Source organism: Sciurus carolinensis, chromosome 4, assembly GCF_902686445.1.
Source record: "Sciurus carolinensis chromosome 4, mSciCar1.2, whole genome shotgun sequence".
In the NCBI taxonomy this organism is placed as follows: domain Eukaryota; kingdom Metazoa; phylum Chordata; class Mammalia; order Rodentia; family Sciuridae; genus Sciurus; species Sciurus carolinensis.
In genome coordinates, this window is record NC_062216.1 from 71280532 (window position 1) to 71307852 (window position 27321).

Below are 27321 nucleotides of genomic sequence, written 5' to 3' on the forward strand. Positions count from 1 at the left end.
GGCTAATGGTACAAATGTGCAGCATAAAAGAAAGAGAGCAAAGGAATGATGATGTCAATGTGTTTGATCTGAGCAACTGAAAGGATGGAATTTCCATCAGTGGAGATGGGGAAAACTGTGGGTGGCCTTTAAATCTTTGTCTGGCTGACACTTGGATGAAAGATGGACCTTTCAGACGGAGGGTTGAGATGATTAAAGATTTTTGACCTAAACAATTGGAAAGCAAAGTTGCTATTTACAGTCATGGGTATCTTGCAGGAGGAATCTGGTTTAGGACATATTAAATTTGAGATAAAATTAGGTAGTCATAGAATGTTTAATAGGCAGTTAACACTCAAGTCTGGAGTTTGTGTTTACCCTGAGACTGAAGAACATAGCAGTGTTCATCCATAACCCCAGCTACTTGGGAGACTGAGGCAGGAAGATCACAAGTTCAAGGCTAACATGGAAAACAGACCTTGTCTCAATCAAAATATAAAGGGTTAGAAGCATGCTCAGGGGTAGAGGACTTGCCTAGTATGTGCAAGGCCCTGGTTTCCATCTCCAGCACTGCTGAATAAATAAAACCCTGAGACTAGATAAGAAATAATGGAGGAAAGAAAAAAATCTGAGGAATATATTGCCTTGAGGCAGAGGTAGGAGGTAGGGAAGGAGATAGGGCAGGAATAGTAAGGGAGGAAGGAGGAGAATCAAGAGTCAGGGATGCCCACCAGTTAGATGAGTAAAGCATATTAAGAAGGAAGAGAGTACAACCCACTGTCCCAAATGCTGATGGCTATTAACTAAGACGATGACAGAGAGCTGATGATCAGATGGAGTAACACGGAGCTTTCTCATGACCTTGACAAGAGTTACTTAGGTCAAGTGGTGGGGACAAAAGCCTATGGATGAGAGTCCAAAAGAATATAGGAGAAAATTATTCCCAGGGCACACAATAAAGACTTAAAACTCTTTGGGGGAATTTTGCTCTAAAAAGGAACTAATAAATAGGGCAATAATTAAAGGAAGAGATTTTTATGCATTTTTATATTAATAGGAGATGGTATCCCAGCTTGTTTGGGTGCTGGTAGAAATGATCCAAGACAGAGAAGAAATTAGTGATAGAGGAGAAACTAGAGGGTGGGATCTGGTGTGGCCAGATGGGACTCTGGAGAGCACAGGAAGGCAGATTGTGCAGGCTTAGGGGCAGACAGATGTGGGGCTCAGAGGATATGGGGACAAAAGAAGGGAGAGGTTTTCTTCTATGGTGCCTACTTCACTAATAAGAGAGTCCATGAAATAGTGATCCAGGAAAGGAGAGAACGAGTGAACTTGGAGGATGCATTAGGCAAATAGCATAGCCACCTCTGTGGGATTGGGTGGTTCAAGGTTTTCACATCTCTGAGGAACAGAAGTTCTAACTCTCTTCCTTTGGAGATGCTAATCTGCTCTTCTATGAGCAACAAAGGGTAAGGCCAAGAGCTACCCATGTAAATTTGAGCTGGGACATCTATCTTCATCTGCACTAAGACATTGTGGTGCTCCTAGTTCTTGGGCCTTTGGACTCAGAGTAGGATTTACACCTTGGCTCCTCTCAGACCTTCAGGATTGAAGATGTCCTGGGTCTCCAGCTTACAGACAGAAGATTTTGGGACTTCTTGGCTTCTATAATCATGTGAGCCTGTTGCTCATAATAAATCTCTTTCTATATATCTCAAGCATCCTATCAGTCTATTTTTTCTGGAGAACACTGACTCATACAGAATCATAATCAGTTGGTCCAGACTTTACTCAGAGGGGACATGCTGGTCTTCCTGTGTGCTCTTCCTGGAGGACTTGGGATCTGCCCTGGGTGAGAAGAGAGAACTTCTAACCCTGATTTCTAGGTTCTGTAGATTGCTGCTGGTGGAAGAAGTAGGAACATAGGAAAGGAAAAGGGACATGGAAGAAAGAGACAGTAGGGAAAGTGGTAGGAATGGTGAAAGAGAAGATTGAAGCATCTCAACCTAGTCTGAGGAGCCCATTCGTTGCAGTTTGCCTGGGATTGCTGCATTGTAGATGAAAGTGTGTGCTTTGGAATCTGGTGCAGATGGAAGAAAGACAGGCTTCACTACTTACAAGCTCTGCTAAGATCCTAGACAGTCATAATTTCATCTTCATCTCCATCTTCAAATGGAAACAATAAAACTTATCTTGTAGCATTGTTGTTAGGATGTGTATAAAAGTCCTTAACACAGTGAACTCAAAGCACAGGAGACTACCACCTACCTGGGGCCCCAGGAGGCAAGCCTGGGGCATCTGTGCCCTTCTTGGTGCACCAGAGAGCAAGACTGGGTGTCTCCTAGGAGACCCTGTACTCACACTTCCCACTAATGCTTCTTCTCATCTTCATTTTCAAGCTCCACCTTTTCCTCCTCTATTTACAAACTCAGGAGAAGTGTCAGGGTGTGGTGGGGCATGGGCTATTTATTGCCTCTGCAAAACCATTTCTTCTTTCCCTCACCAACAGAACCCTAGCTTTGTTGGGGGTGGGGGCAATGTGCCCGGCAAAGAAAACTACTTCTCTGGATTCTTTCAGATAGGGATGGCTATGCTCCTAAATACCAGAAAATAATATGTAAACTGAAGTCACAGGATGGGACTTCCAGAAAGCTCCTACAGAATAAAAAGGCCAAACTAGCTTTATCTGGCAGCATTTTTGTTTTACCTCCCCTCACGCTGTCTTTTCCCTAGTATAAAGTGATGTCTGTCAGAGGCTGTCGTGCCTCTGTGATGTGGGCTTGAGGAGAGAAACCAGAGTTAATACTACCCCTTGCTCCCTGCAAGAGAAGCCCTGAGTTTTTCCCAACTGTCTTCCAGTCATGCCCTTCCCCACACAGTGAGACATGCCCCCATTGCAGACCACTTGTCATATATTCAATCCCAGAATTTTCTGACTACAAGACCCCAAGCCCATGTGTGATCTTCCCTGGGTCTATCTTCAAAGGAATAGGCCATGTCTTCATTGTGTACACCCCTAAGTCCCAGGGTATACCCCAGGAAGATGGCAGAGACCCAAGTTAAGTGAAAGAACAAGGGTGTGATGTGAGAATCTCTGGCACAGAGAGAGACAGACAGTGCTAAGAAAACTAATGTTGGCACTGCAGTGCTGATGGTGGTCCAGAACCCACCTACTGACTTCTACCCAAGGCAGCCACCCCATTAGACCTACTTCAGTGTGGCTGGAAGCTCTATCTCCTAAAAACAATCATGAATCAGATATATTCTGAAATCAAATTCTAAATAATTAGCTCTTTTCTTCTCCCAAATATTCTTAAGTGTTGTTTCCACACAAAGCCATCATGTTGGCCTTGAGTGTGGCCCCCTTTGGCCTGGGCAAGAGAGTATCAGGAGCTGCTCTGTATTACCTGTTCTAGTTGTACTTCTCTCCTACCTGGAGCATGGTTCCCTTTCATCTTGAATGAATTTATTCAGGACCATGAGCTCAGTTGCACATTTGGGCTCTGGCATATCAGTCTGGAATGAGATCAGTATGTTTCCTGGTCTGGAGGCAGGGGGTTGAAGAAAGTCACCTCCAGAGGAATCTGGAATTATCAGTGTGTCTCTGAGTCATGTTTCCACAGGATCTTTCCTCTGCAGGAGGGATAGGGATGAAAGTAGATTAGGGGAAACACTTCGAGCTCTGTCTTCATGCTCCTGGAGATTTGTTGCCTAGAGATGACAGCAGGTGTTTGTTAAAGGGAGCTTCTTGGCATTTAAATTCCTTATGTAGTGTTGAGAAAACCTAAGTTGCCTTGAATGCAGAAGCAAGGTAGCCACTCAGTTGCCCTGAGAAAAGACTCCAGTTGGCTCAGTGTAAATTCGCTAGAACCTAATAGAGGCATAGGATCTAGCTCTAGGGCTTTGAGGAGGTGACGTAGGGCCAACGGTGATTAGTACATTTCCATGCATCAGATTAAAAACGGTAATTACCTCTTCCTTTAGGAAGAGACCAGATTCAAGGAGGTAGGAGAGGGGAAGAAGAAGGAACCTGAGAAAGTGGAGACACACAAACTTTCATCCTTGCTATAGCCTTGTCAGGAAATCTGTAAGGTCCTAAATACATTGATAAAATTCCCACAGAGAAGCCAGCTTGACCGATGCCCAAGATTTTCCCATCTTGGAACTCACTTAGGTTCTGCAATCAAGGCAAAGGTGGGCAGCTATCCTGCTTGTTTCCTTTGGAATGAACTCAGGCAAATTCCTCCTGAGTGTGTTTATCTTGGCTGCCTACGGTGGCTTGAGAGCCTGGCGACAAGAAGGGGCAACTCTGCAATGATTCCAGGCTCCTGAAGGCTAATGTCTGGGTGGGGTGGGATTTGGTAGAAAGTAAGTGAGAACTGATGGACCTTCCAGGATTTGGCATCCAGGAGTTGGCAACCTTTTATGTAGAGTCGTTTGAATGTTATACTTGGTACTGCCTAGACACCTACCAATTGAAGGGTCCAAGGGTCCCTGCCGTGGTAAGCGTCTGGCCTTTATTTACTTCCAATGTTATAGGGAAGACCAAGGTGCCTCGAGGGAGAAATTGAGATGCTCTTGGAAGTCACTTGTAGGGCTTGGGGGCAATGGCTATTCATAATGGAGTACAAAATTATGTCAACATTTTAGTCTCCAGTATTGTCCCATGGGTGTGTATCAGAGAAATGTCAGCTCTGAATCTCTATAAATTAGTAAAAATAAAGAGAGAGGCATTTAGGGGAAGAAAGAAATGAAAGAAAGAAAGGGAGGAGGGACAAAGAGAGAGAAGGGGAGGGGGGAGGGGAGAGGAGAGGAGAGGAGAGGGGCCTGTCACTGCTGTTTTCTAAATAAAGCTTCATTGCCAACCCAGAGTAGTACAAACAACAGACATCATGTACTCAATGGGTTCAGTCAATATCCAAGTGGAATAATGTAGTCTCTGTGTTGTCAGTAAACTTGCTGAATTGGTAATCCTATTGTTGATAGGATTGGCACATTCTACATATAGTCTCTGATCTCAGTCTCTATAGCTTTATTATCTTATTTATTTTAATAGTAACTACAAATCTCTTTTTAAAGTGGATGATATATATTTTTAAAAGCATTTTAAAATATGCTTTTATCTGACCCCTTGCTTTCCAAACCACATCCATTCCCCTCATCTTCCAATAAGGGGCAGAGAAATGTCCACATAATATCTTTCCAAATACAAATTCTCATTTGAGATGGTGCCTTTTGGTGTGTGTCTGCTCCTTCATTTCTACCCTTACTGGGGATAAATTTGAGACTATAGACCTTCACCAATAGATGGAACACATTTTGTCAGAAATCCAAGACACATTATCTCTGTTGCTAACTCTCTCAAGGTCTTCTGGCATTTTCAGATTTAGTGATCTTGGAATGTAATTGTATCCATATGGCAGCCCTAACAAGCAGTGGTATGCCTAGAGTCGCCATCTTGGATTCTAGACGTGTCATGATGTTCTGAAGAAATCATCCAAAGACCAAGAGAAAAGTCAGTTTTTTTCTGAAGAGATTTTAGTCTTGATGATGAAGCATTTCAATCCAGAATTCTACCCTCTCCCACAATAAACTCTTTTTTCTTTGGTTGATATTTATAAGGAACCACTCAAGGAAACCACAAAAGCCATGAAAAATTAGTTTAGATTAGTGCATTTTCTGAAGATTATGGCCTACCAATTGAAACTTCTACTTGGCCATCACTTGATTTGATTTTAATGGAGTCACAGCAATGTTTTTAAAAAAAGCCATGGCATACTTATTCAATGTCAAAGCAAGACATTTGCTTTAAAAGTCAAGGCATGTTAACAGAAGTGGGGGAAAGAAGACAATAATTATTTAGTGAATCCTGGGCAGCAGTATTTCATCTGAAGTCTTCCTCAATCATTCACTCATCTGGAAGCCCAGTGCCAAAACAGAGTTAAGCTGCTGGAGTGATGTCAAGAATACTAAGCAGAAAGTTTGGAAGTTGCTGAAAGAGAGCAGCAGGGAAGGAGGATGGTGGATATCATTGCAACGCTCCAAAAGGATGGGATCCAAAAGTGTGTAATAGAGAAGGGGCGAGGAGAGTTCCCTAGCTTCCAGGATGGAACCAAGACCACATTTCACTACCGGACGCTACACAGTGACAATGAAGGCTCCGTGTGGGATGACAGCCCGGCACGCAGGAAAGCCATGAAATTCATCATTGGCAAGAAGTTCAAGCTGCCCATGTGGGAGACCATAGTGTGAACCATGTGTTGGGGGAGATTGCCCAGTTCCTATGTGACATCAAACATGTGGCCTGTATCCACTGGTGGCCAAGAGTCTCTGCAACATTGCTGGAGGGCCAGTAGCACTGCTGTGGCATAACCCAGCTGCACAAGCACAGCTCTCTGGGCCACACAGATCTGGATGCTCTGCAGAAGAACCCCCAGCCCCTCATCTTCCACATGGAGATGCTAAAGGTGCAGAACCCTGTACATATCAGCAGGACCCATGGGCCATGACAGATGAGGAGAAAGCAAAGGCAGTGCTGCTCATCCATTAGAAGGGCAACTGGTTGTACCACGAGGTACAGGTGAAGGAAGCTGCCACCAAATACTATGACGCCATCACCTACCTCAAAAACCTGCTGATGAAGGAGCAGCCTGGTTCCCCTGACTGGATCCAGCTGGACCAGCAAATCATACTGCTGCTGCTTAACTATTACCAGCATAAGCTTGTGGCCCAAGAGTATTAAGAAGTGCTGGATCACTGCTCCTCCATCCTCAACAAGTACGATGACAACATCAAGGCCTACTTCAAGCAGGGCAAGGTCCGTGCAGTCATGTGGAACGCCCAGGAGGCCCTGGCTGACTTGCCAAGGTATTGGAGCTGGAACCTGTCCTGTTGTGAGCTGTGAGCTGAGGGCCCTGGAGGCACGGATCCAGCAGAAGGATGAGAAGGACAAGGCCAGCTTCCAGGGCATCTTTTCCCACTGATAGGGCCTCAGCCCTGACCACCATGCCAAGACCACTGCTGTTGCTGCTGCCCACACACCACTGCCACATTATGCTTCTCTATATAGAAAGGCTTACTTATCTCTGAAAAAAAAAAAAAAAAAGAATACTAAGCAGGCAGTGACTGACCTCTACAGAGGTTAGTACAGCCCACAAAGTCTCCATTTCCTGGCATATATGACACCGACTTGGAACAGCACCACCTGAACTTTGGCCACAGTAGTCTCTGCTCATGGATCTCTTGTTAGACATAAACTTCTTTTAGTCATTGAATGATAACGCTCATCTTCTTAGATATGTATGTTACTTATAATACCATCCTGATATTGGTCTAGTACTCTATGGCTTACCAAGGGCAACCTTATAGAGGAGGCAAGGAAATATCCTCATCTTCCAATGGAGAAAGTAGCTCAATAGGAGAGTGGGGTCTAGAATCCAAGTCTGGCTCCAAAACAGAGGAGTGCATTTTCCCTTAGAGTATTCTTCCTCATTGCCACATGTGTGGTTGTCCTCATGAAGGCTTTGGAACGTGCCTTCTTTCCTTTCTCCGGTGAGTGTTAGGAGCACTAATTCTGAAGTGGGGCAAACTGTAGCTTAACTTCCAGCTCTGCTACTTACTCCTCTCTGGAGCAGAGGCAGAGCCTCTCTGAGCCACAGTTTCCTCACCCACACATGACAGTGTTAGAACTCCTTTCTCCCACTGCACACACTGTCTCTGCCTGGGCAGATGAGAGGTTGTGATTTTGCCAGGGCTGAAGCAGGAGTTTTTCCTTTCTACAAATGTGCAATAAACTGCCCTGTTATAGGGGAAGTGGGAGCCTAGGGAGAAACCACCCCTCACATTCTTCTTGGTTTGGAAACTGTTTGCTAGGAAGGAGGTAGGTTGATTCTCCATGAGAATCTGAGCCCTGACTCTTAACTCCAAATTGGTCTTTATCAGAGCAGAACTGCCTCAGAGGTGACACCCCAGTATCAAAGGGATGTCTAGGTTGGAAAACCCAGCTTAATACAAAGCCCTGAGAGTTCCCATGGAAGGACTGAGCTTGGTCCAGTACATGGTCAAGAGCCCTCCAAGATTCAGCTCTCTGCCGCAATAGGGCAATGATGATGGGGTCAAGTGTGGGTCATGACCTTGCTGTGATCAGCAATCTGTTCAGCAAGGGCACCAGTGTGGTGTGGGCAAAGATTTCCAATAGCTCCCCGAGGCATTTGCCAAAGAGGACTCAGTACTCTCCTGGGATCTCTCCATGGGGAGGGATCTCTAAAAGCCTCCCTTTGGTTAGAGTCAAGACCTAAGGAACTTGGATGAATCTGTTGCAGGAGGCCTCAAGAGGAAGATATGAATGACCTTTCAACTGAGCTCTATAGAAAACTATATGAGTGAACAAATGATTCATAGGAAAAAAGAAGGATTTGACATTCAAGTTGGCGGTGTGGATCATTCTGGAAAGTGTAAAATGGGGAAGAAAAACCCTTTGAGGAGCTCATGAAGGTTGAACAGGTGACAATTGTGCAGTTCTTAGCCCAGAATGTGGCCCTTATCCAGGGCTACACCAGTGATTATCATTAGTGTGCTATCGCCTCTTACTGGCACATCTCCACAGGCCTCCAACAGAGCCCACAGAGCAGGGAGTGTCAAGTCCAGAGTAGGCAGCAGCATCCCAATGAACGCAGGCTGGAATCTGAACCCCAGTGGGGAAGTCCTCATAGCTGTGTGAAGAAGGTAAGTTATTCAACCTCTCCAGGCTACAGTTCAGTGCCTATTAAAACAAGGTTAGTGATGACAAGTAAATTTACAGTGCTCTAGTACAGTTTAGCCTCAAGAACTATAGGAATAATAACTAAGACGAATATAGGAATAGTGGAGGAGAAACAACTTTTGTAGTGGAGTATAAATCTGAGAGCAGTATAAGCTCTGTGAGAAAATAACTTAAAATATAAGCTCATTTAAAAGGAAAGATATTTGATAGAGATTTCCCCAAATATGAAAATAACATTGAGATTCATAGGCATTATTGAGCTGGAAGACATTTTTCTACATGGATATTTTCTCTCAGAAATGCAAAGCAAATGTTGACCAAACTTGAATTGCTTTCTCTTTTCCTTATTGAAAACATTATTATGAAAAGGAAATCAAAAAACACCCAGCCAAAGATGTGAAGGAGAAAATATTAGAATATTTAAGATGTGTTTACATATAAAATTTAAAAATGATGTTATTTGAAAAATTTGTGTTATTTGTGGTCTTAGTATAAAATGTGTATTTTTTTGTCATTTCTAATTTGTGCTAAATATTCACCTTTGTACCTAATTTTATTTCATGATTTGGGGTGCTTTTTCTTAGGGTCCCAAAATCATAGACACTTCTTTGCCCACAAAGCCAGGATCTGCCCACATTAATAATACAACCTACTTTTGACGTAATGCATAGGGGAAGTGTCCTCCAGGGGTTGCCCATGGACATGGAGAGGGACTTAGGAGGAATTTCTGGAAGGAAGACAGATGAAGGGGAAAAACTCTGCCTTAGAAAAGATAACAGGCAATAAATTGAGGCAGGGAAAAAAAGAATCAAGAGACAGGTGGATATAATGAAGTCTGGAGTTGGCAGTTAAGAAATCCAAGTTTGAAGTTGATAGGATAGGAGCTGAGGAAAGTTTCCCAGTGTAGGAAATGAGGCCCATGGAAAAGGGATGAAGAGGCCTGTTTTAGGGGCCTCATCTGTTTCTCAACTAGCAGCCTCACTCAAACCAAGCAGATGTGGTTCCTGATAGAAGTTGACATATGCTCTCTGCAGAATTCATTGCAGGCCAACCAGAGTCCAATCGTGCTGGGAGCAAACTAGGAGCAGGTTATGATGTGGGATCCATGTCAAACGAATGCCTCTTCCCCTTAGGGCCTGTGGCTTCATTCCCCTAATTGAGGAAGACGTCCTGGCTTGGAAGCCTCAGTCCAAAGCTCTTCCCTGTCAGGCTGACAGGAAGAGAGAGAAAGGTGGGGCAATCAAGCAGAAGGTTCCTAATCTGTAGAGCTGTCTTTTTAAATTCCCATCTGGCTTCTGCCTTGTAACTCCTTTCTGGAAATAAAGCTGCAGAAGTCATGGAGAGGTCAGAAGAATAAGTGAGTTCCACTGTGTCTTCTAGCCTGGTTCTGAAGGAATCTCTCCCTGGGGACACTGCCATTCACTGCTATGGAGGCAAACAGCAAAGAGGAAGGGGGGTAGGAGGTCCAGATGTGCAAACAGGGCTGCCTTCTGAGGAAACATCTGTCCTGAAGAATGTGTGTGGCTAAGCTGAAGGGTGGGTTCTGCTCTCAGGCGCCCTCTGCTGTAGCTGTGCAGATCAGTATTGCTATGGGCGGGGGCAAGAGTGGAAATCGAGGGCAATCCTTACCTTGTCTAATTTGGGTTAGGGTATCTGAGACACAGGTGGCCAAGGCCTGTGTTATAGAATGGTAAGGTGGAAGATAAGAATGAGTCAGCAAAAGTGATCTATACTTTTCACCATTACCAAGTTGTAGGGAACCTAGACTTCACATGTCAGAACCAGAATGAACATTAGCACTTACCCCATCCAATCCCTTGGTTGACTAGCCAAGGAACAGAAAACACACACTGCAGGTGAAGGTCAGGACATCACTGGGACAAGAGTGCAGGACTGCAGCCCCACAGATGGTTTGGGAGAGTCATTACCTCCCTTCCAGATTTATCCATGAGGGTTTCAGGTAAGTAAGTCTTTGATGCTGCTTGGATAATAAGTTGGAAATTAAAAATGAATTGTTTCAGGGCGAAGTGGACAGAGGAAGGAGTAACATGGTATTCTGGGAAGTATATATAACTGAAGTATAGGGGGATAAGACAAGGCCATTAAGTGTTGAGAAAGAAGGTGGTTGACAGCCAACCTAGAACTTCAAGGCTTTCCTGAAGCAACAAGATCAGTTGGAATATGTACACTGGAATCCATCTCCATACTGAATGAACACTTTTCAGAGATGAAAATGAAGTGAATGTGCAGATTAAATGTCATCTTCACATTTCAGGCATTTTTAAGTAAAAGAAACTCACATGGAGACACATCCTGGTGAAATTTCTGAATTATAAGAATAAATTTTAAAATCATACTAGCACCAGTAGAGGAGAGAAAAAAAGTTACACAGGGATATCAATCAGGCTTACTCCAGAGGCTCTTCCTCTGAAGCCCTGGAAGAGCATAGATTAATTGCCATAGCCACAATGTTTTGAAAGAAAAGATGATGACCTGAGAATGGTGAATCCAGCCAAACCATCATTCCAACATGAAAGCAGTTTCAGAAATGCATATGCTCAGAGAATACACCACTCACATACACCGTGTCTTAGGTCAGGCTCTCTGGAAATCAGCCCCTGAGATGAGACCCACATACCTTCCTTGCAGGAGGTTTACTGGGGAGCTGCTTTAGAACAACACCTGGGGAGAGGGAGGAAAGCATGACTGGGCAGAGGGAGGAATGGAGCTAGGGGAATTTGTGGAAAAGACCTCTGCCAAGCCCACAGGGAGCTCTGGAACTGGGGGGGCCCTTAATAGTGGAACCAAATGGAGACAGGCAGACCCTTACCCACCTGCGGTGCTGAGTTACTGGGTGTGGGCTGCCCCAGAGCAGGAACATAACCTTGGCCCAGGAAGCTCCCTTCCACTGCAGGCAATTTTGAAAGGGTCTCAACTGTGACCACTACTGGCCAGGGGAATGAGGGCCTGAGTCGATAGGGCTTTGGTGGCCTCTTTAACTCCATCTAAATGTTTTGTTTTGTTTTCCTTTACCTTGAAGGTATGCTGTGGTCAACTAAGGGATGGATTTGACAATATAAAAATATCAGAGTTGTCTTAATTCATTCTTAAGACAAAACCCTGCTTGTTTATGTATTTTAAAGAAGTCATAGGGCAACGATTGGTTCTTGATTCCCCATATTGTTCTCTTGCCCCCGAAATGCCTTCCATAGCCTGGTGGAATCTCCTTCTACAGTTCAGGAACTGGAATGTTTGCTTTAATTTTTTTTTTTTAACAATGGCTAATGTATTTATAAGGATAGAAGATTATGCTGGGAGAATTAACCAAAGAAAAGACTACCATTTATCTCTCAGAAAAAATAAATAAATAAATATAGTGTAATTATGACCATTTTCTTTTCTTTTCTTGTTTTCTTTTTAAAAATGTGTTCTTTTTAGTTATACATGATAGCAGAATGTATTTTGACATATTATACATACAAGGAGTATAACTTCCCATTCTTGTGGTTGTATATTCATATATGAACACAGGAAAGTTATGTCTCATTCATTCTCCTGTCTTTCCTATTCCCACCCCCTCCCTCCTGTCCAATCTGGTGAACCATCACTACCCACCACCACTGCCTATATCATGGCAGTGATATATATATATCATTTTCTCAAGCAGTAATTTAGTGATGATTTCCTGCATCCTTCAAAGCCTTATTGAGAGTAGTGTAATTCCACTTTCACCAGTGGGATTATAGCAAGCAGTGCCCATCTGTCAGGACTGTAAGGAAGCAGAGGGTGAAGGAAAGTCTCACCTTGTGTTTTTTACTCTTCTTCTCTTCCTCTACTCAGCCCTCTCTGCCAAGAGCACATACAGAAAATAGTCATCAAGCTTATTTGTTTCAATTAAGCATCAAGTTGATTCCATTAATTTCTGTTCTTCATAAGGAAAGATTGGTGAATCATGTGGTGGTGGTTACTTTTTCTCCCTAAGCACTTCTGCATAACTATGACTTGGGCTTGTGGCTGTTTCTCTACTAAGTCTAAAAGTTAGTATGTGCAAAGTAATCTCAACTGTTATGTGAAAAGAAAGAAGGCTGATTGCAAATTCTGTCTTGGAGGTGAAAACATGGGTGATTTTAATTTTTTATTTACATTTTACTTCTTTTGCATTTTCTAAATCTTCAATGAGCATGTTTTTTCTTGTTTGTTTGTTTGTTTTGGTACTGGGATACTGGGGATTGAACTCAGGGATGCTTTACCAGTGAGCTATATCCCCAGTCCTCCTTATTTTTTATTTTGAGATAGGGTCTTGCTAAGTCAGTGAGGCTGACCTCAAACTTGTGATCCTCCTATCTCTCAGCCTCCCAAATTTCTGGGATTATGGGTGTGCATCACCAATGTCTGGCTTCACTTTTTAGGTTAGACAAAGTCAATATTACTTCAAATCAATGTAGGTGACTACCTATGCACTATGGAAACACAAACTTAAAGCAAGATATTAACTATTAGTATTTCTGGGAAAGGGGAATAAGATAATGAGTGATTTCTTTTTCTTTCTACAGTGTTTCCTATTTTCATCCACAATATTGTTTTTTGCATGTTATAATAGTAGAAAACATTTTTTATTACTTCCATAAAGAGCTCAGGGAACAAATTTTTAGTGTTCATTTTGTTTTTAAGATCGTGCCTACCAATTCTTGACCCAGGTTAACAAGGGCTTTGAAAAGTTCTGTGTCTTACTGTAGCCCAACTTCTGCCACTGCTAGGTTGTAGCAGGCACACTTAGAGATCTTGCTAATAACAAGCACAGGCCTGAAATCATCTGGGCCCAGGGAAGGGGGCAAATAATAAAATCCCTAATTCACCTGCAGGGAGAGAATGGGAGAAAGTTGAGTCTTTTCAGAGTGGAAACTTGCTCATGATCACATTAGGTGTCCCTTCTTGGTGTAGTGTAGACCCACCCAGAGGACTCTATTTGACTTGGTCCCAAAGGTTTGACCATTGTCCACCAGAAGCTTCTACATCCAACTGATTAAGGGGAAGAATAAGCAAAAGCCCTCTCTGGATAATGGAAATAAAATGGAGCCCCCACTCCTACCTCTAATCCCTCTTCCCTTCCTTTACTTTTTCTTTTTGCTGGGACACTTTTCACTTTTCCTTTACTTTTCTTTTATCTACTTCTCTGGTACACACAGGGCTTGAGCTTCATGAGGGCCCGACATATAATATATGCTTAGTACATACTTTAGAATGAATGAATCTATTTTTATTGGAACAAAAAGGTCAGTGAGATACACCAAGTTAGAAAAGGTAACAAGACAGCACATACATAGCATAATTGTCGCTAAAACAAAGAGATGTGTGTGACAGGGAATCTGAGTCTGGAAGACACAACAATTGTCAAAGTTGATTATAGATTTGGGGATTGCGAGAGGTTTTCTTTTCTTCTTCATTGATTTTTGGGCTGTCTGAATCTCTCTTGGTGTACAAGTTTTGCCTTTATGATCATATAGAAATGTTCCTTTTAATTTAAAAAAGAATAAAAGTGGGACCCTGAATAACATGGACAGCCAGTGGGCATAGAGTTGGCTCACTCAATGCCAAGTGGCACCTTGGTGAGGGAGGCAACACTTGAGTCTGGCCCAACACTGCTTCCAGGACATATCAATACCATCCATGCTCATAAGAGTCCCTAGGGACATCCTCTTTCTATGGGTCCAGATTCTCCACATCCTTACTACTCCATGAATTGCAATTCTCCTCCCCTGCCCCACCTCACTCTCTCCAAATCAGTGAAGCCTGTTGTAAGATATATAATATTATTATGCCCCTGTAGTTCATATCTAGGCACCAGTGGTGAGTGTTATAATTGATTATAGGATTATTTGTACATGTTTGGTCTGAGACATGACTACCTGCTGTTCTAAGAGTTATATCTATGCCCTGTCATCCCCACAAGAGAAGGGGCTGCTTTCCATAGCAAGTGTTGGTGGTCAGTGCAACTCCACATGTGGCCAGGAGGGAGCTAGAAACTATGGTGGCAGCACTGGTGACCCACCACACCAGAGGCCCTCCCCTACCAGGCAGCTGAAACATCAGAATAACTCTTTGTCTCCTCTAGTCAGATTGACCTGTGAGAAACTGGAGATGGGTGTGGATGGAGTGGCCATGACCCTAGTTTCTGGATAGCAGAAGGGACTGTCCAGTGAATGATGATGATCTGTGTTTGGCTTCACTTCCAACAATGCATGGAAATCTCACCACAGAGCCCTAGGAAGCTGCAATCAACTGAATGCACTAGCACTACAAGATGTGACCTCTTCACCAGCTGGGGTTTGACATTAATTCATATACAAAATGGCAGAACCCCTCACCTCTTGAACCCTATTTACTGTCTACTTTGTCCTACCTAATTTCCCCATTGCACTTATTATTATCTAAAATACTACACACTTACTGACTTATTGTCTATCTCCAGAGTGTAAGCTCCTTGAGGCAGGGATTTTTCTCTCTTTTATTCTCTGCTATATCTTTAGTCTAAGAATAATGTCTGGCACATAGTAGGGGGCTCAACAAATATTCATACAGAGGAAGGAAGGGGAGAGAAGAGAGAAGGAAGGAAGGGGAGAGAAGAGAGAAGGAAGGACGGGAGAAAGGAGGGAAGAGAAGAGAGAGACAAAGCACCAAAGACAAGAGGTGCATCCTTAAAAAGTGTTGCCATTTATTTTATTATTTGAAATCTGAACTTGCATAAAATGACAGTCGCACTGAACTCCACACGTCCCTGTGACATGAACTGGAGCCAAGCCCAAGCTGGACCTTTGCTTGCCACCCTCAGGTCCAGTGGCCACAGCAGTCAGCTCTGCAGCTTAATTTGCATTAGCTGCAGTTTGTGACAGCCCCAGTTGCCAGTGGCCCAGAGCGGTTTCCTCATGGTGACAGCAGGAAGGGGGTGGTGATCATGCACCACGGGGGCTAGGACATGGTTCTCCCTGCACTTCTCTCACAGCTGCAGTCATCTGAGATGATGGTGAAGTACAAGAGGAAGCCCCAGGGACAAGGGAAGGCTTGTGGTGCCTGGAAAACTCTAGGGTGGAGAGACCCCAGTGGGGTAACAATCCCCTAAAAGGATATAACTCAAAAGAGAATCTACAAGAAACTTAAGCTTGAAGTTTCTGAAAAGCAGCATCATTTCTCTTCCTTCCAGCACTCATTCTGTTGTTCTCTCAACTTTCTTCTCTCCCTTTCACACATATTCTTTGAGACGCCATCAGGCCAGGTCCAGGCAGATGCAGAGCATGCCTGTGGGGGTGTACCAGTGTGCTTCTGTGCACGCATCTTGCTGCTGCCCGTCCTCCTCATGGAGGAGTGGGATGTGCAGCTCACACGTTGGTGTGCTGGGAACCTGAGGATGCTATGCTGCCTGGCTGGCTTCGGCTGGAGGGTGCTGAGCTGGCAGCGCGGCTCCTCCTGCTCCGATCCCCACCTCCCTGGCTCCTCTGGGCTGGCTCATCAGAGAGCTTGAGCTTTTCATGCTCCTCTTTCAAGAAGAAGTCCACCAACAAGCTCTTCTCTTTCTTGATCTGGTCACTGATGTCCGTTGGGATATCTGGGATCATCCAGTCCACCAGAACACTCAGGAACATCACAAGGTTCTGTCAAAAGCGAGGGAGAAAGGGGTTGAGTGGAGAGGCAGGCATGTCCAATATCAACAACGGTGCCTTGCATGCTGCAAGGCTTCATTTGATAAATGGTGGCTATTGCTCCTTCCCTTCAGCAGGACTTGTAGTAGTACCCTCACATGTCTTGTTCTTAGTCTTCAAGCCTCCAGGTTTTCCCTGCTCTAGAACCTCTTGGGAAGTGGCCACAAAGTGCAGTGGCCTCTCCAGAGCTGTGACTGTGACAGTTACTCTTCTCTCCCCTCCAGCTGGCTCTCTCTGTCCTCTCTGAGATGAGCTTTGGTATTTGCATTGACTTCTGGTCTCAGTCACTCCCACCTACCACCCACATTCACTGCATTCTGCTTAGTGCATCACAGCCATCTAGCCTGACTGACCACCTGGGACTTCCTGCCTCCAATTCCCCTTGAACAATTCTAAGCTTTTGTGCACACTGTATAGGGCTTCCTTCTTCTGGGTGCTGAACCACATCGCTTCCCCTGGGTGCATAGGTAAGAAAGGACTTTCTTTTCCTGGAAGCATTTTCAGTTTTGTGAATGAGTATGTGGCAACAGTTACTGGCATGGTCTGATACATGCCAGCTACCCTTCATATACATTTACCCAACACCCTTCTCCAATTGTGATATTTTTCCCTGGCTGCAGATTTCACATCAATGTATCTTCACCTTTCTAAGATCCCAAGGCAATGACTGAGCCCTTGAAAGGTATGTTCTCCTCCCTAGGGGAGAACATACCACTCAGGGGAACACTTTGGGGACCAACTTCTGCTCTCAGAGTCACCTTAGGTGCTAGAGAACTCTCATCATATATTCTTCCTCAAAACATGTTCTATAGCTTGAGCAACCTGTGACATGTGACATAGGGGAAAGAGAGGAGACTCCTGCAGGTGGGGCAGTAGGGGGATGTCTGAGTGGTTTTTCAAATGTATCACCTCATCTCTGCAGAGAAAGAATGGCAGTCTTCTTTAAGTGAAAGACTAGCCGATGGGCTTCTCTACTTCCTGGGCTGGGGTCTGGGGGGCAGGATATTTTAGAGGCCTCCAGAGATCTGCCTTCAGGGAATACAAAAGCCTGAGGGAGTCCAAGAGAAAAGGATCTGGGCTTGTGTGCTGGCCCCACTTGAAGACCTACAGGACCCCTAGTGGGAATTGGGGGCCCTGAGCTTGGAGAATCTCAGCGACGCAATTGGAGCTGTGGCTATTGTCAAAGATAGGAATCACTGGGCTCAGTTTGCTATTCATTCAGGGATGGCTAGATGGCTCTGGGGGCCCTTCCCACCAGATGTCTCAGTGGCTAAACAGCACTAACAAAGGGGGGCCCCAAGAGCATAAGAAGAATGGTTCAGAACTTGAGCCCTTTCTGGGAATGCAGAAATGAGGTGGGCTGTTTGTCTGCACAGGGGCTGAGATTCTGGTTTCAATTGCCCTTCCCACTTTCCTTTGTCTTAGGTTTAAATGGGAAATTATCTCTACCCCGCAACTTACTCCACATCTGTCCGGTAATCTTACTCTGTGTTTTATTCTCCTTCTGCAAAGTCCATCCATTAAAAGAAGCCCTCTTGGGAGTCCTCCTGCTTTGCCCAGGGAAGGGAACATTCACTTCTGCCTGCCACATGTGAAGACCCCTTGTATCACAGAATATAGTCAGCACTCCATCTCCATGGGCTCTTTTGATCCGACCAGGGATCAAAAATATTAGAAAACAAAACTGCATCTGGACTGAACATATACAGTTCTTTTCCATTATTACCTAAACAATGCAATATAGCACCTGTTTATAAAGAATTTACATTATCTTATCTAGACATGATTTAGAGTACAGGAGAGGATGTGTGTAGGTTGTATGCAAACACAACGCCACTTTATACAAGGGACTTGGGCATCCTTGGATTTTAATTATCTAAGGAGGGTTAGAACCAGACCCATGATAGTATCAAGAGACAGTACCGTGAAAACCTGGTGAGGGGCTGGCAGGTAGTTATGACTCTCTTTACCCCTGTCTCCTGAATCCTAAATACCATTCCTTATCTCACCTGGAACAACTCACCTGGAAGATGATGACAAAAGCCAGACGGGCAGACAGAACAGACCAGTACTGTTTGGAAAACTCATATGGGTTTGGTGCCCATGGTGGCTCTCGGTAATCCTTGAACCTGTCCAAAGAGAAAGGTGGTGTTAAGACTGGGAAGAGACAGAGGAAAGGTAGTAAAAACTCAAGGATCTGAATATCAGACAAGCTCTTAGCTATTAGCTGTGGAAATATGGGAGGAAATTAGATGTGGGAAGTAGGAAATCTATGATCCAACCAGCAAATATGTATGGAGTAAGAGAATCAAAGTCCAAAAAAGCCAGTGTCAGCCTAGAAATGTCTTTTTTCCTACTCCTTTTCCTAACAGTCCCCCAAAACTTCTTCCTTTGGTGTCTAGATTCAATTCCCAGATGATCCCAGGAATCATGAGAATAACCCAGGCCAGTAGGGACACTTTGGGTCCCCACTATCCTGTGGGTTGAAAGGGTAGGGAGACCCCAGATGACTCCTCTAGTGCTCTGTGGCAGTCTGAGGCTCCCTGAAAATGCAGCACAGTAGGTAATCCTGGCTTCTCCACCAGTGGCTTTGGAATTCCAGCTACCAGAGGGGCTTCTGGGCTATACTGTTAAATCCAAAGGAAGGCTGACTGATCCGGACCAAGTTGAAGATGAAAGCGTCAATAAATAAAGTTGATAAGTATTTCTGTTTCATTAGCCATCTTCATGATCTATTCATATGATCTAAAAAATAAAAAGATGTCAGAGCCTAGTGTGAGCTCATGCCTCCTTCTCAGATGGAAGAGAAGCCTTGGGTTTTCCCTCACCCTTGCCTTCATCCCCATTCTGGAATGATTCATGTTAAAACTAGCTCATTTTTCTCAGACACAAAACAAGCCCTACCCTGGAGGAAGACTTCTGGTGGCATCAGGCCACCAAGCAGTGTGTGTGCCTGCTATGGAAGGCAGGGTAGAGACTCAGTCTGGAAGGGATGGGAAGGAAAACCATCACATTCTGAACATGAAGTATGTGTCAATCCCTGAGCAAAGGGCTTCTCTGTAAGATGCATCATTGCATCCCTCAGGCAGGCATTCTTATCTCTGCATAATACATGAGGAATCTGAGGCTCAGAGAAGTTCAAGTTCTTGGCCAGGGTCTTGTGGCTAGTAAGATGTGGAGTCCAGGAAAGAATGCATGTCTGGCTAAATCCAGGCTTCTCTCCCACTATCACAGAGTAGCTCACCAACAGCTGCATTGAGGGGAGAGATTCATCAATGGGGGTTCTTTAGTCTCTTCCCCTGTCCTGAATAAACCAGCTGCTCTAAAAGATCTTTGTAAAATCATGATGGGTTCCAATTGTCCAAGGAGAGACAAGAGAAGAGGAGGAAAAAAAAAAAAGGAGAGGAAAGAGATTCACACAGAGAGATAGAAAAAGGCACAGCAATAGTGAGCAACAGAGACAAACTGGATGGCAGACACTGAGCTTTCAACCAGGGTTTGGCAAGAGGCCAGGAGCTTCCCCCTTCCCACCCAGCTCCCCCTCTCCTAACAGCTGATCACAGCTGTTGCAAGCTTGGTTTGACATCCGGGTGAAAAGCAAAGCTAACTGCAACCCAGCAGAGCACCACGGGATTCATCATATCCATCCGTGGCTGAGGACAGAAGCACAGCCAGCTCCAGATTATCCTTGCTAAGGGGAGAGAGATAGGAACAGTCAAACGAAAAAGCACATTTTGGAGTGGGAAAATTCTCAGAATGACCTATGCCCTTGCTGCCCACAGAAAGGACCCTAGGGCAGAAGGCAATTGATCATCCTCCTCTTAAAACCTCCCAGGAAGGAGGTGAGACACGTGTGTGGGCACAGGCACACAAATCAGCATGTGCATGTGCACACACACACACACACACACACACACACTCCTTACTGCGGGGCAATCCCTTTTCGGGTTCAGCCCAATCCCTCCCGATACCATGAAAGTCCCTTTCTCGTCTTCTCTAGCTCCATTGATGAAGGAACAGCTGCTCACTGACCTTGGTATGAGAGTTACTGCTCACTCCTCTTTTTTCCAGTCTGAAAAGAATCCATAAATAATCTAATTCTGGTTCCACCTCCGATACTAACTTACCACAGCTTTTGGAAACATCACTTTGCCCTCCCTGTGTGTCCAAAGCATGTTTTGAATCTAACAGGCACATCCATCTAACTGACGGTCAGCAGTGGAAGATTAACAAAGAGATCTGTCCAGAAAGCTCTAGTTGAACATACTTCTATTCAGATAAGCTAAGGCTGGCTCTGTTAGGTAAGGGGAAAGCCACACCACAGAAAAGAGCAGTTAGCAATTTAATGAATTTTGCATCTGCTCACATTGTTCTTTCCAAAGCTAGCTTTTAAAAAACTATGACTTAAAGTAAGAAATATATTTTACACTGATGCACATATACACATATATTACTAAAATGAAAATTACACAAAACATACTCATTCTTTCTGTATGCACTATTTAGCCTAGCCTAGCCTAGACTAGCCTAGCCTAGCCTAGCCTATTCTTTGAATTGCTGTTTGAAGCCTGGATAGTAGTATAGGCCTATAATCCCAGCTACTCAGGAAGCTGAGACAGGAGGATTGCCAAGTTCAAGGTCAGTCTGGGCAATAAAGACTGTCTCAAAAAAGTAGAAAGGGCTATGAATGTAGTTCAGTGGTAGAGCACTCCTGGGTTCAGTCCCCAGTACCACAGAAACATTGTTTGTGACCCACTGAAATGATTTCATAACCCACTAATGAACCATGATTCATCATTTGAAAAACATTGATTCCAATAAGCCTCTGCTGCCAGGTAAGTAATTGGTTGTTTACATGCCAACATAAGTTCAGATTTCACAACTTAAAAAAAAAAAAAATTTCATCCTAAGAGGCAAGGTTATCAAATGTTTTCACTAAGTAACAAGAAGACACTAATTAAACAAAGAGATAATTAGCTTTAAGAATAGAAAATATTCACAAAAGGCCAGTGGCTAATGGACTTAATCTTTTCCACTGCTGGGGTAATGGTTTATGTGTTTGTTTTGTTTCTAAGCCCAGTGCTCAGCTTTGAGGAAAGTTGTGTGCTTCAGAGTCAGCAGATGAGAATCTGAATGCCATGTCACCACTTTGCTCCTGTGTCCTTGCTCTTGTTTGGATCTTGAATGTCCCCCAAAGCCCCATGTGTTAAAGGTTTGGTCCCTAGAAGGTATATTGGGAAGTGATGGACCTTTAAGAGGTGGGGCCTAGTGGGAGGTCTATAGGTCATTAAGGGCATGTCCTTGAAGGGGATCATGGAACCCTGATCCTTTCCTCTCCTTCTCTTTTGCTTCCTGGCCATGAAGTGAGTGGCTTTGTTTTGCCACTTACTGCTGTGTTGTGTTTCTTCACCACAAGCCTGCAGCAATGGGGTCAACCAATAAAGGACTGGAATCTCAGGGATACAATTTGGGGGACATTCTTAGATCTCACCCTCACCCATCCAGTCCTCCTTAAGTGTGAACATTGATTTTGAGGGTTTCTTGAGTTTTCCAAGAAAGAGAGACTTTCAGTAATGGACAACTAGAGTGTCTAAAAAGCAAGCATGAACTTGAAGTGGTTATGCCTCTTACTAACTGTAAGACAATAAGTAAGTGATTGCACATCTCTGAACCTCAGCATCCTGTCCATAAAAGGAAACCAATACCTTGTGTATCACAGTGCTGAGTGCACAGAAGTGCACACTTGGATTCTTTCAGCCCAACCATGAATAAATGAACATGGGTATGCATGTGTATATGTGCTGAATGTTAAAGGAGGCAACATTGTCTTTTCATAAAACAATACGATAATTCTGAATGTGATTTTTGGAGACTTCAAAGGAAAATGGATGCAATGGGTTCTCCTGGGAGATAATGATTGGGGAGGGAACTAAGAAAAGATCCTTTTCTTCATTCATAAATATATATATATATATATATATATATATATATATATATAATTACTTTTATAACAAAGAAGTTAATTTTTAAAAAAGTAATCATTGTTAATATTCAGTTCACCCAAGTACATTTTTACACTGAACTTTAAAGAACAAAATTATAGTCTTTATTGGGACAGAGTCACATATACGTGAAATTGGTGCCGAAGTCAACATATTTTAGCTTTAAAATTACATTACTATTGTTCTAACTTTGTGAAAAATTTTGTTGGTTAAAATTAATTTAGACATCACCTAAAGAAATAAGGTTCCTATTAACAAACTTTAGTCATATTGTACAATGAGCCCATTAAACAATACTTTAAAGGTTCTGCAAGTCTGTATTATGTTAATTCATAGAAAAAATCTCCAGAAAAGATTCACACTCATGTTTCACCCTGCTTACTGCTGGGAAAATGCTTACGATTGGGCAGGGGTTAAGGTGGAGGAAGATCAGAGTTGGAGTGGTTACTTGTGATGTTTAGAATTTTTATAGGAATACATTAATATATTACATGAAAAATCACATTTTTTAAAAAATAGAAAAGAATCTTTGGAGATTATTCCAAAGCCCTCCCTGTTACAGATGGGGAAACTGAAGTACAGAGAGGGAAGAGAGGTTACTGGCTCAGATGCTTCCACCCCCAACCTCATCCTCATCTGCAAGGTGACCAATGACTGTGACATCTGCCACAATTCAAGAAAATACAAAATCACTGTGAATGAAGGAGCCAAAGTCACACACTGAGGGTTGGTCATCAACCATTAGTAACAGCTTTTCTTTTTAAATGAGGTGTTGGTTATATAATGAATCAGTTAGTAAATGTCCTTCTCAACTCCATACAGTGGTACGTAAGGAAAATTTAAAAATATCCCAGTGGAAATAAATATCATGTTAATGCTGAATACAATTACATACAAAATTTTCATACCATCTGAGTTACTTAAAACTGCCTTCCGAAATTGGCATTTTAGCAAAGGAAAACAGTACAGGCAATTAGGAACTAATGAGAACCATGCCAATCCAGTGGTTGGTAAAGATCAGGAAAACCAACACCTGGAAAAGTTAACTCTACCTCTTGTGTCAGTGTGGAACAGATGTGAAGAAGCCATGGCCTGGAAAGAAACTCACCTCTTCAAAGACTTTTCACAGGACCTTGGAATATGGAAGTACTTAGGGCCTCGAGAAAAATCTGTCAGGACCCACCTGAGGATGCTGTTTCTGGATGCTCAACACCTCCAAACAGAGCCACTGGGTTGATCATGCCCATGTGGTCTCCTTGAGTTCTGTTCTGGGACCAGAGCCCTGACCAGGCCCTGCCCTGGTGAGCTCTTTGCTCCTTTCCAGCTGAGCCAGGAAGGAACCAAGTTGGCCCATCCTCCAAGATGTGGTGGCCCTGTCAAATAGTCACTAATCATACCTGTAGCTAAATGTCCCAAGACTGTTTACAAAGCAGCCCTGCAGGAGCAGCTGTATAGCTGAGGTAAGCATCACTCCTCAAATGCTGAGAATAGATCTCAAAATCTCAAATGGGCAGCCAGAGACTTGCCCTAACTTTTATTGCTATTTTTAAGAGGCCTCTATCCCTAGCATGGCTGGGTTGAAGCCCGAGACCTCAGTTTTATTCAGCCACATTTATCTTCAGAGGTCATTGAAAGCTAAAGCCTGAGACCTCAGTTTTATTCAGCCACATTTATCTTCAGAGGTCATTGAAAGCTAAGAATAAAAAGGGTCATCATGTTCCAAACACTATTTGCCAGAAAATCAGGGCAAATTTCATGAAAGCAATTATAAACACCAGCTCTTGGAGCAAGCTGTAGAGTTCTCTGATTTTTCATAGCATTTCTCTATCATAGTCATTCTCTTTCTCTTTTTATCTATGAGTAGTGGGAAAGACCCCATAGGGTAGAGATTTCCCGTCAACAATCTTATTGATCTAGGAAATGAAGCCTCCAGAGTACAGATATATTATAAATCTAGTGCTGACCCTATTCTCTAAACATTTGCTTACACTTTAGAGCAAGCATCTCTTTATTTTCATTATAACCCAATAGCCTTCACACTATAGATTGAAAGAGAGCACTCAGGAAAATTCTACCTCATTACTGTTCTCTTAAACCTCCTCTGTGACTCTGTGGTTCTAAGATACACTCCACACACCTCAATGTGACCACCATGTTCTTGATCTAGTGTTCTTCCATTTTGTCCTCCTTACTGTAGCTCCTCTCTCTGCAATACAGTATTCTCCCTGGACTTCCTTTGATGCCTGACACCCTCCTTTGTGCCCCATTGTCCACCACTTTCACCCCCACCCTTCTCCACCCTCCAGATGATTTGGTCATATGAATTTGGAGTTCTGGCCATGCTTGTATTCCTCACCCTTCAGGTTACCTCTCCCTTGAAACTTCCCCTGAATGCTTAAATGTTTAAATCTGGATTAGGTCAGTGGCTCTTCCTCAGGTTTCACACAGATCCCTGCATTTACCCCAATGAAAATTACTGAAGCTATATTTTAATTGCTGTTTACCTGTCTACTCATCTGCTTCTAGACTTATTGAGAGAAGCAGCATGTTGGTTCTCCACTAAGTAACTGAGATCCCCCCAATATTTGCATAATGAATCTATAATCCTCGCTAGTACTGAGAGTAAGAAACAGGATGAACGTCCCCAAAGTCACATTGGTTTGATCTTTGGATGATTTACTTTCTGCAGATAAATTTTCTTGGCAGAAACATAGAATTAAAGTACACTTCCTATGCATGTACCCACTGATAATTCTGCCATTTTTAAATAGATAACAATAAGCTATGATCCCATCTACTTGCATGGAAAAATGGAGAAAGACTATCAGAGCTTCACATAGGGCTGTAAATCCAGTGACCTGAAGGCAGGTTCAAAAGAACTCCACACTTACCAACAATACCTGGTGTCTTGGGCATTTGTTGTTGGGGCTGAGTAGTGCCTAATCTTGATTTCTCACTAGAGAGGATACAATTCAGAGTGAGCTTAAAAATGCAATTGACATTGAGTGGAACTGGGAGACAGAAGACTAGATTTAGACCTACTTGATTGAATAAAACCTTGTCTAAAATTAGACCTTCCCTCAACTTTGAATATGGGGGGGGGCATTAAAGTTCCTTCTTGTTCCAGCCAATTTAGCCACTGATGAATCTGGAAGACATATTCATAAAGGGTACTGGGAGATCTGATAGTTAGAGGGAAAGCACAGACCTATAGGTCCCTATGGCAGATACATGCTTTCAGACCAACTAAGGGAACAGTGTTAATCTTGCCACATGAGGCACACTGGTGCTGCTCCACACTACACATGGGGGTTAGGGTGCACTCCTGGACTGATGTGTTCAGGATTTGTTGCTAGAAACTTCCATAATCTTAGAGAACCTCTCAGTTTTCTAAACCTCAACTTCTTTTTTTGTAGAATGAGGAGCTTCAATAAGATAATCTCTGTGATCACTTCCAGTTACAAAATGATTTTGTAATTCTATTTTGCTTATTTGTTTAGTTAATGTGAATCTGTTGACTGATTTCATGATTCAGATGCTACTGGAAAATAGCACTGGCTCAGACCCTCTGTTTTGTGAATTATGACTTTTGATCTACAGATCAAAATCCAGCACCATGGACAGACAGTCTGGCATGTCAGTCAGATAGAGAAGTGGCCCCTGGAATAGTGTAGAGTCTAGTAGCAAATCTGCCAGCAACAGGACTTTAGTTCAAGCGTTAGATTTTTTGTAGTCCTGGATATGAACAAAACTCTGAAACATCTAGGCTGATATAAATTGATGAATAAATTTATCCATCTGTTATTAGGTCTGGTCCCTGATTTTTCATCATTTCTTGGTTGGCTGATGTTAAACCCTGAAGTTAAGGTGCCTGAGGATCAAGATGTTCTTTTATTTAAATTGTAGATTGGTAAGGTTGTTTAATCCAGACATTCATGTGAGTTGGAAAGACCAAATCAATTTCTCTTTGTATTTTCAGACTAAGAATATGAACCTAAGCAGCAGCCTCAAAAATGGTGGACCTTGGGTCCCAATGTGTCCTAGATGGGAAAGCATAACAGACAAGCTGGGTCACCACTGCTGCAAACATTACAGAAAACACCTCTTCTTCAATGAGGGCACTGGCAGCTTTTACATGAGACACTCCTGGGGGTGGTCTTAGAAAGATAATGGTCCCACAGGATCTTTTCAGCTTAGTGTGTTCAGGAATTAGGATTGCCCCCTTGGACTTCACACCATGTATTAAATGAAGCTGGGTTGAAATCAAATTCATCATTTGTACAGTAATATTAGATTCTCACCAGACATGGTGGCACATGCCTGTAATCCCAGCAGTTTGGGAGGCTGAAGCAGGAAGATCACAAGTTCAAAGCCAGTCTCAGCAACTTAGTGAGGCCCTATCTCAAAATAAAAAATGAACATGGGTAAATGGGCTGGGGATATGACTAGGTGGTTAAGTGACCTTGGGTTCAATCCCTGGTACCAAAAAGGAAAAAAAAAAAAAAGAGGGAGAAAGAAGGATTAGATCCTCTTAGCATTTCCCTACCCCAGTCAATGGACCCACGATTTCCTGGTTGTCTGACCTCATCCCAGATTTCTGAGATATCCGTAAGTCAGCCTCTCTCCTTATCTGTTGTCACTTAACTTTGTGGCATATCATATGAAATATCTCATCTTCTCCCTTTCTTTTAATTGCTTCCAAAACCTGGTCGATGCCCAGCATAATTCATGTCTAAAGGATATGGCCACTTAGGTGTTCTTGAATTCTCACCTGTAGTCCAACTTCCTCTTTGATACCAGATCAATTTTCCTAAAACTACCCTTTATCCAATTATTTACTGCACTAGAAAGGCTAGTACTTTCCTATTGCATCACATTAAAATTC

General features: G+C 43.2%; 1 protein-coding gene and 1 pseudogene across 1 annotated transcript in view; one reads left to right on the forward strand and one right to left on the reverse strand.

Moving 5' to 3' along the window:
• The first annotated feature begins 5997 nt into the window (after positions 1-5997).
• LOC124983670 (AH receptor-interacting protein-like) lies at positions 5998-6962 on the forward strand (annotated as a pseudogene).
• An 8600-nt stretch (positions 6963-15562) lies between these two features.
• Positions 15563-27321, reverse strand: part of Ano2 (anoctamin 2) — a 352538-nt gene continuing 340779 nt past the window's right edge. Inside the window, exons 23-24 of the mRNA XM_047550120.1 lie at positions 18458-18563; positions 15563-16386 (exon numbers count right to left, since the gene is read on the reverse strand). Of these exons, the coding sequence (XP_047406076.1) occupies positions 16114-16386; positions 18458-18563 (379 nt within the window). The 3' untranslated portion in view covers positions 15563-16113. The remainder of the gene's footprint in view (positions 16387-18457; positions 18564-27321) is intronic.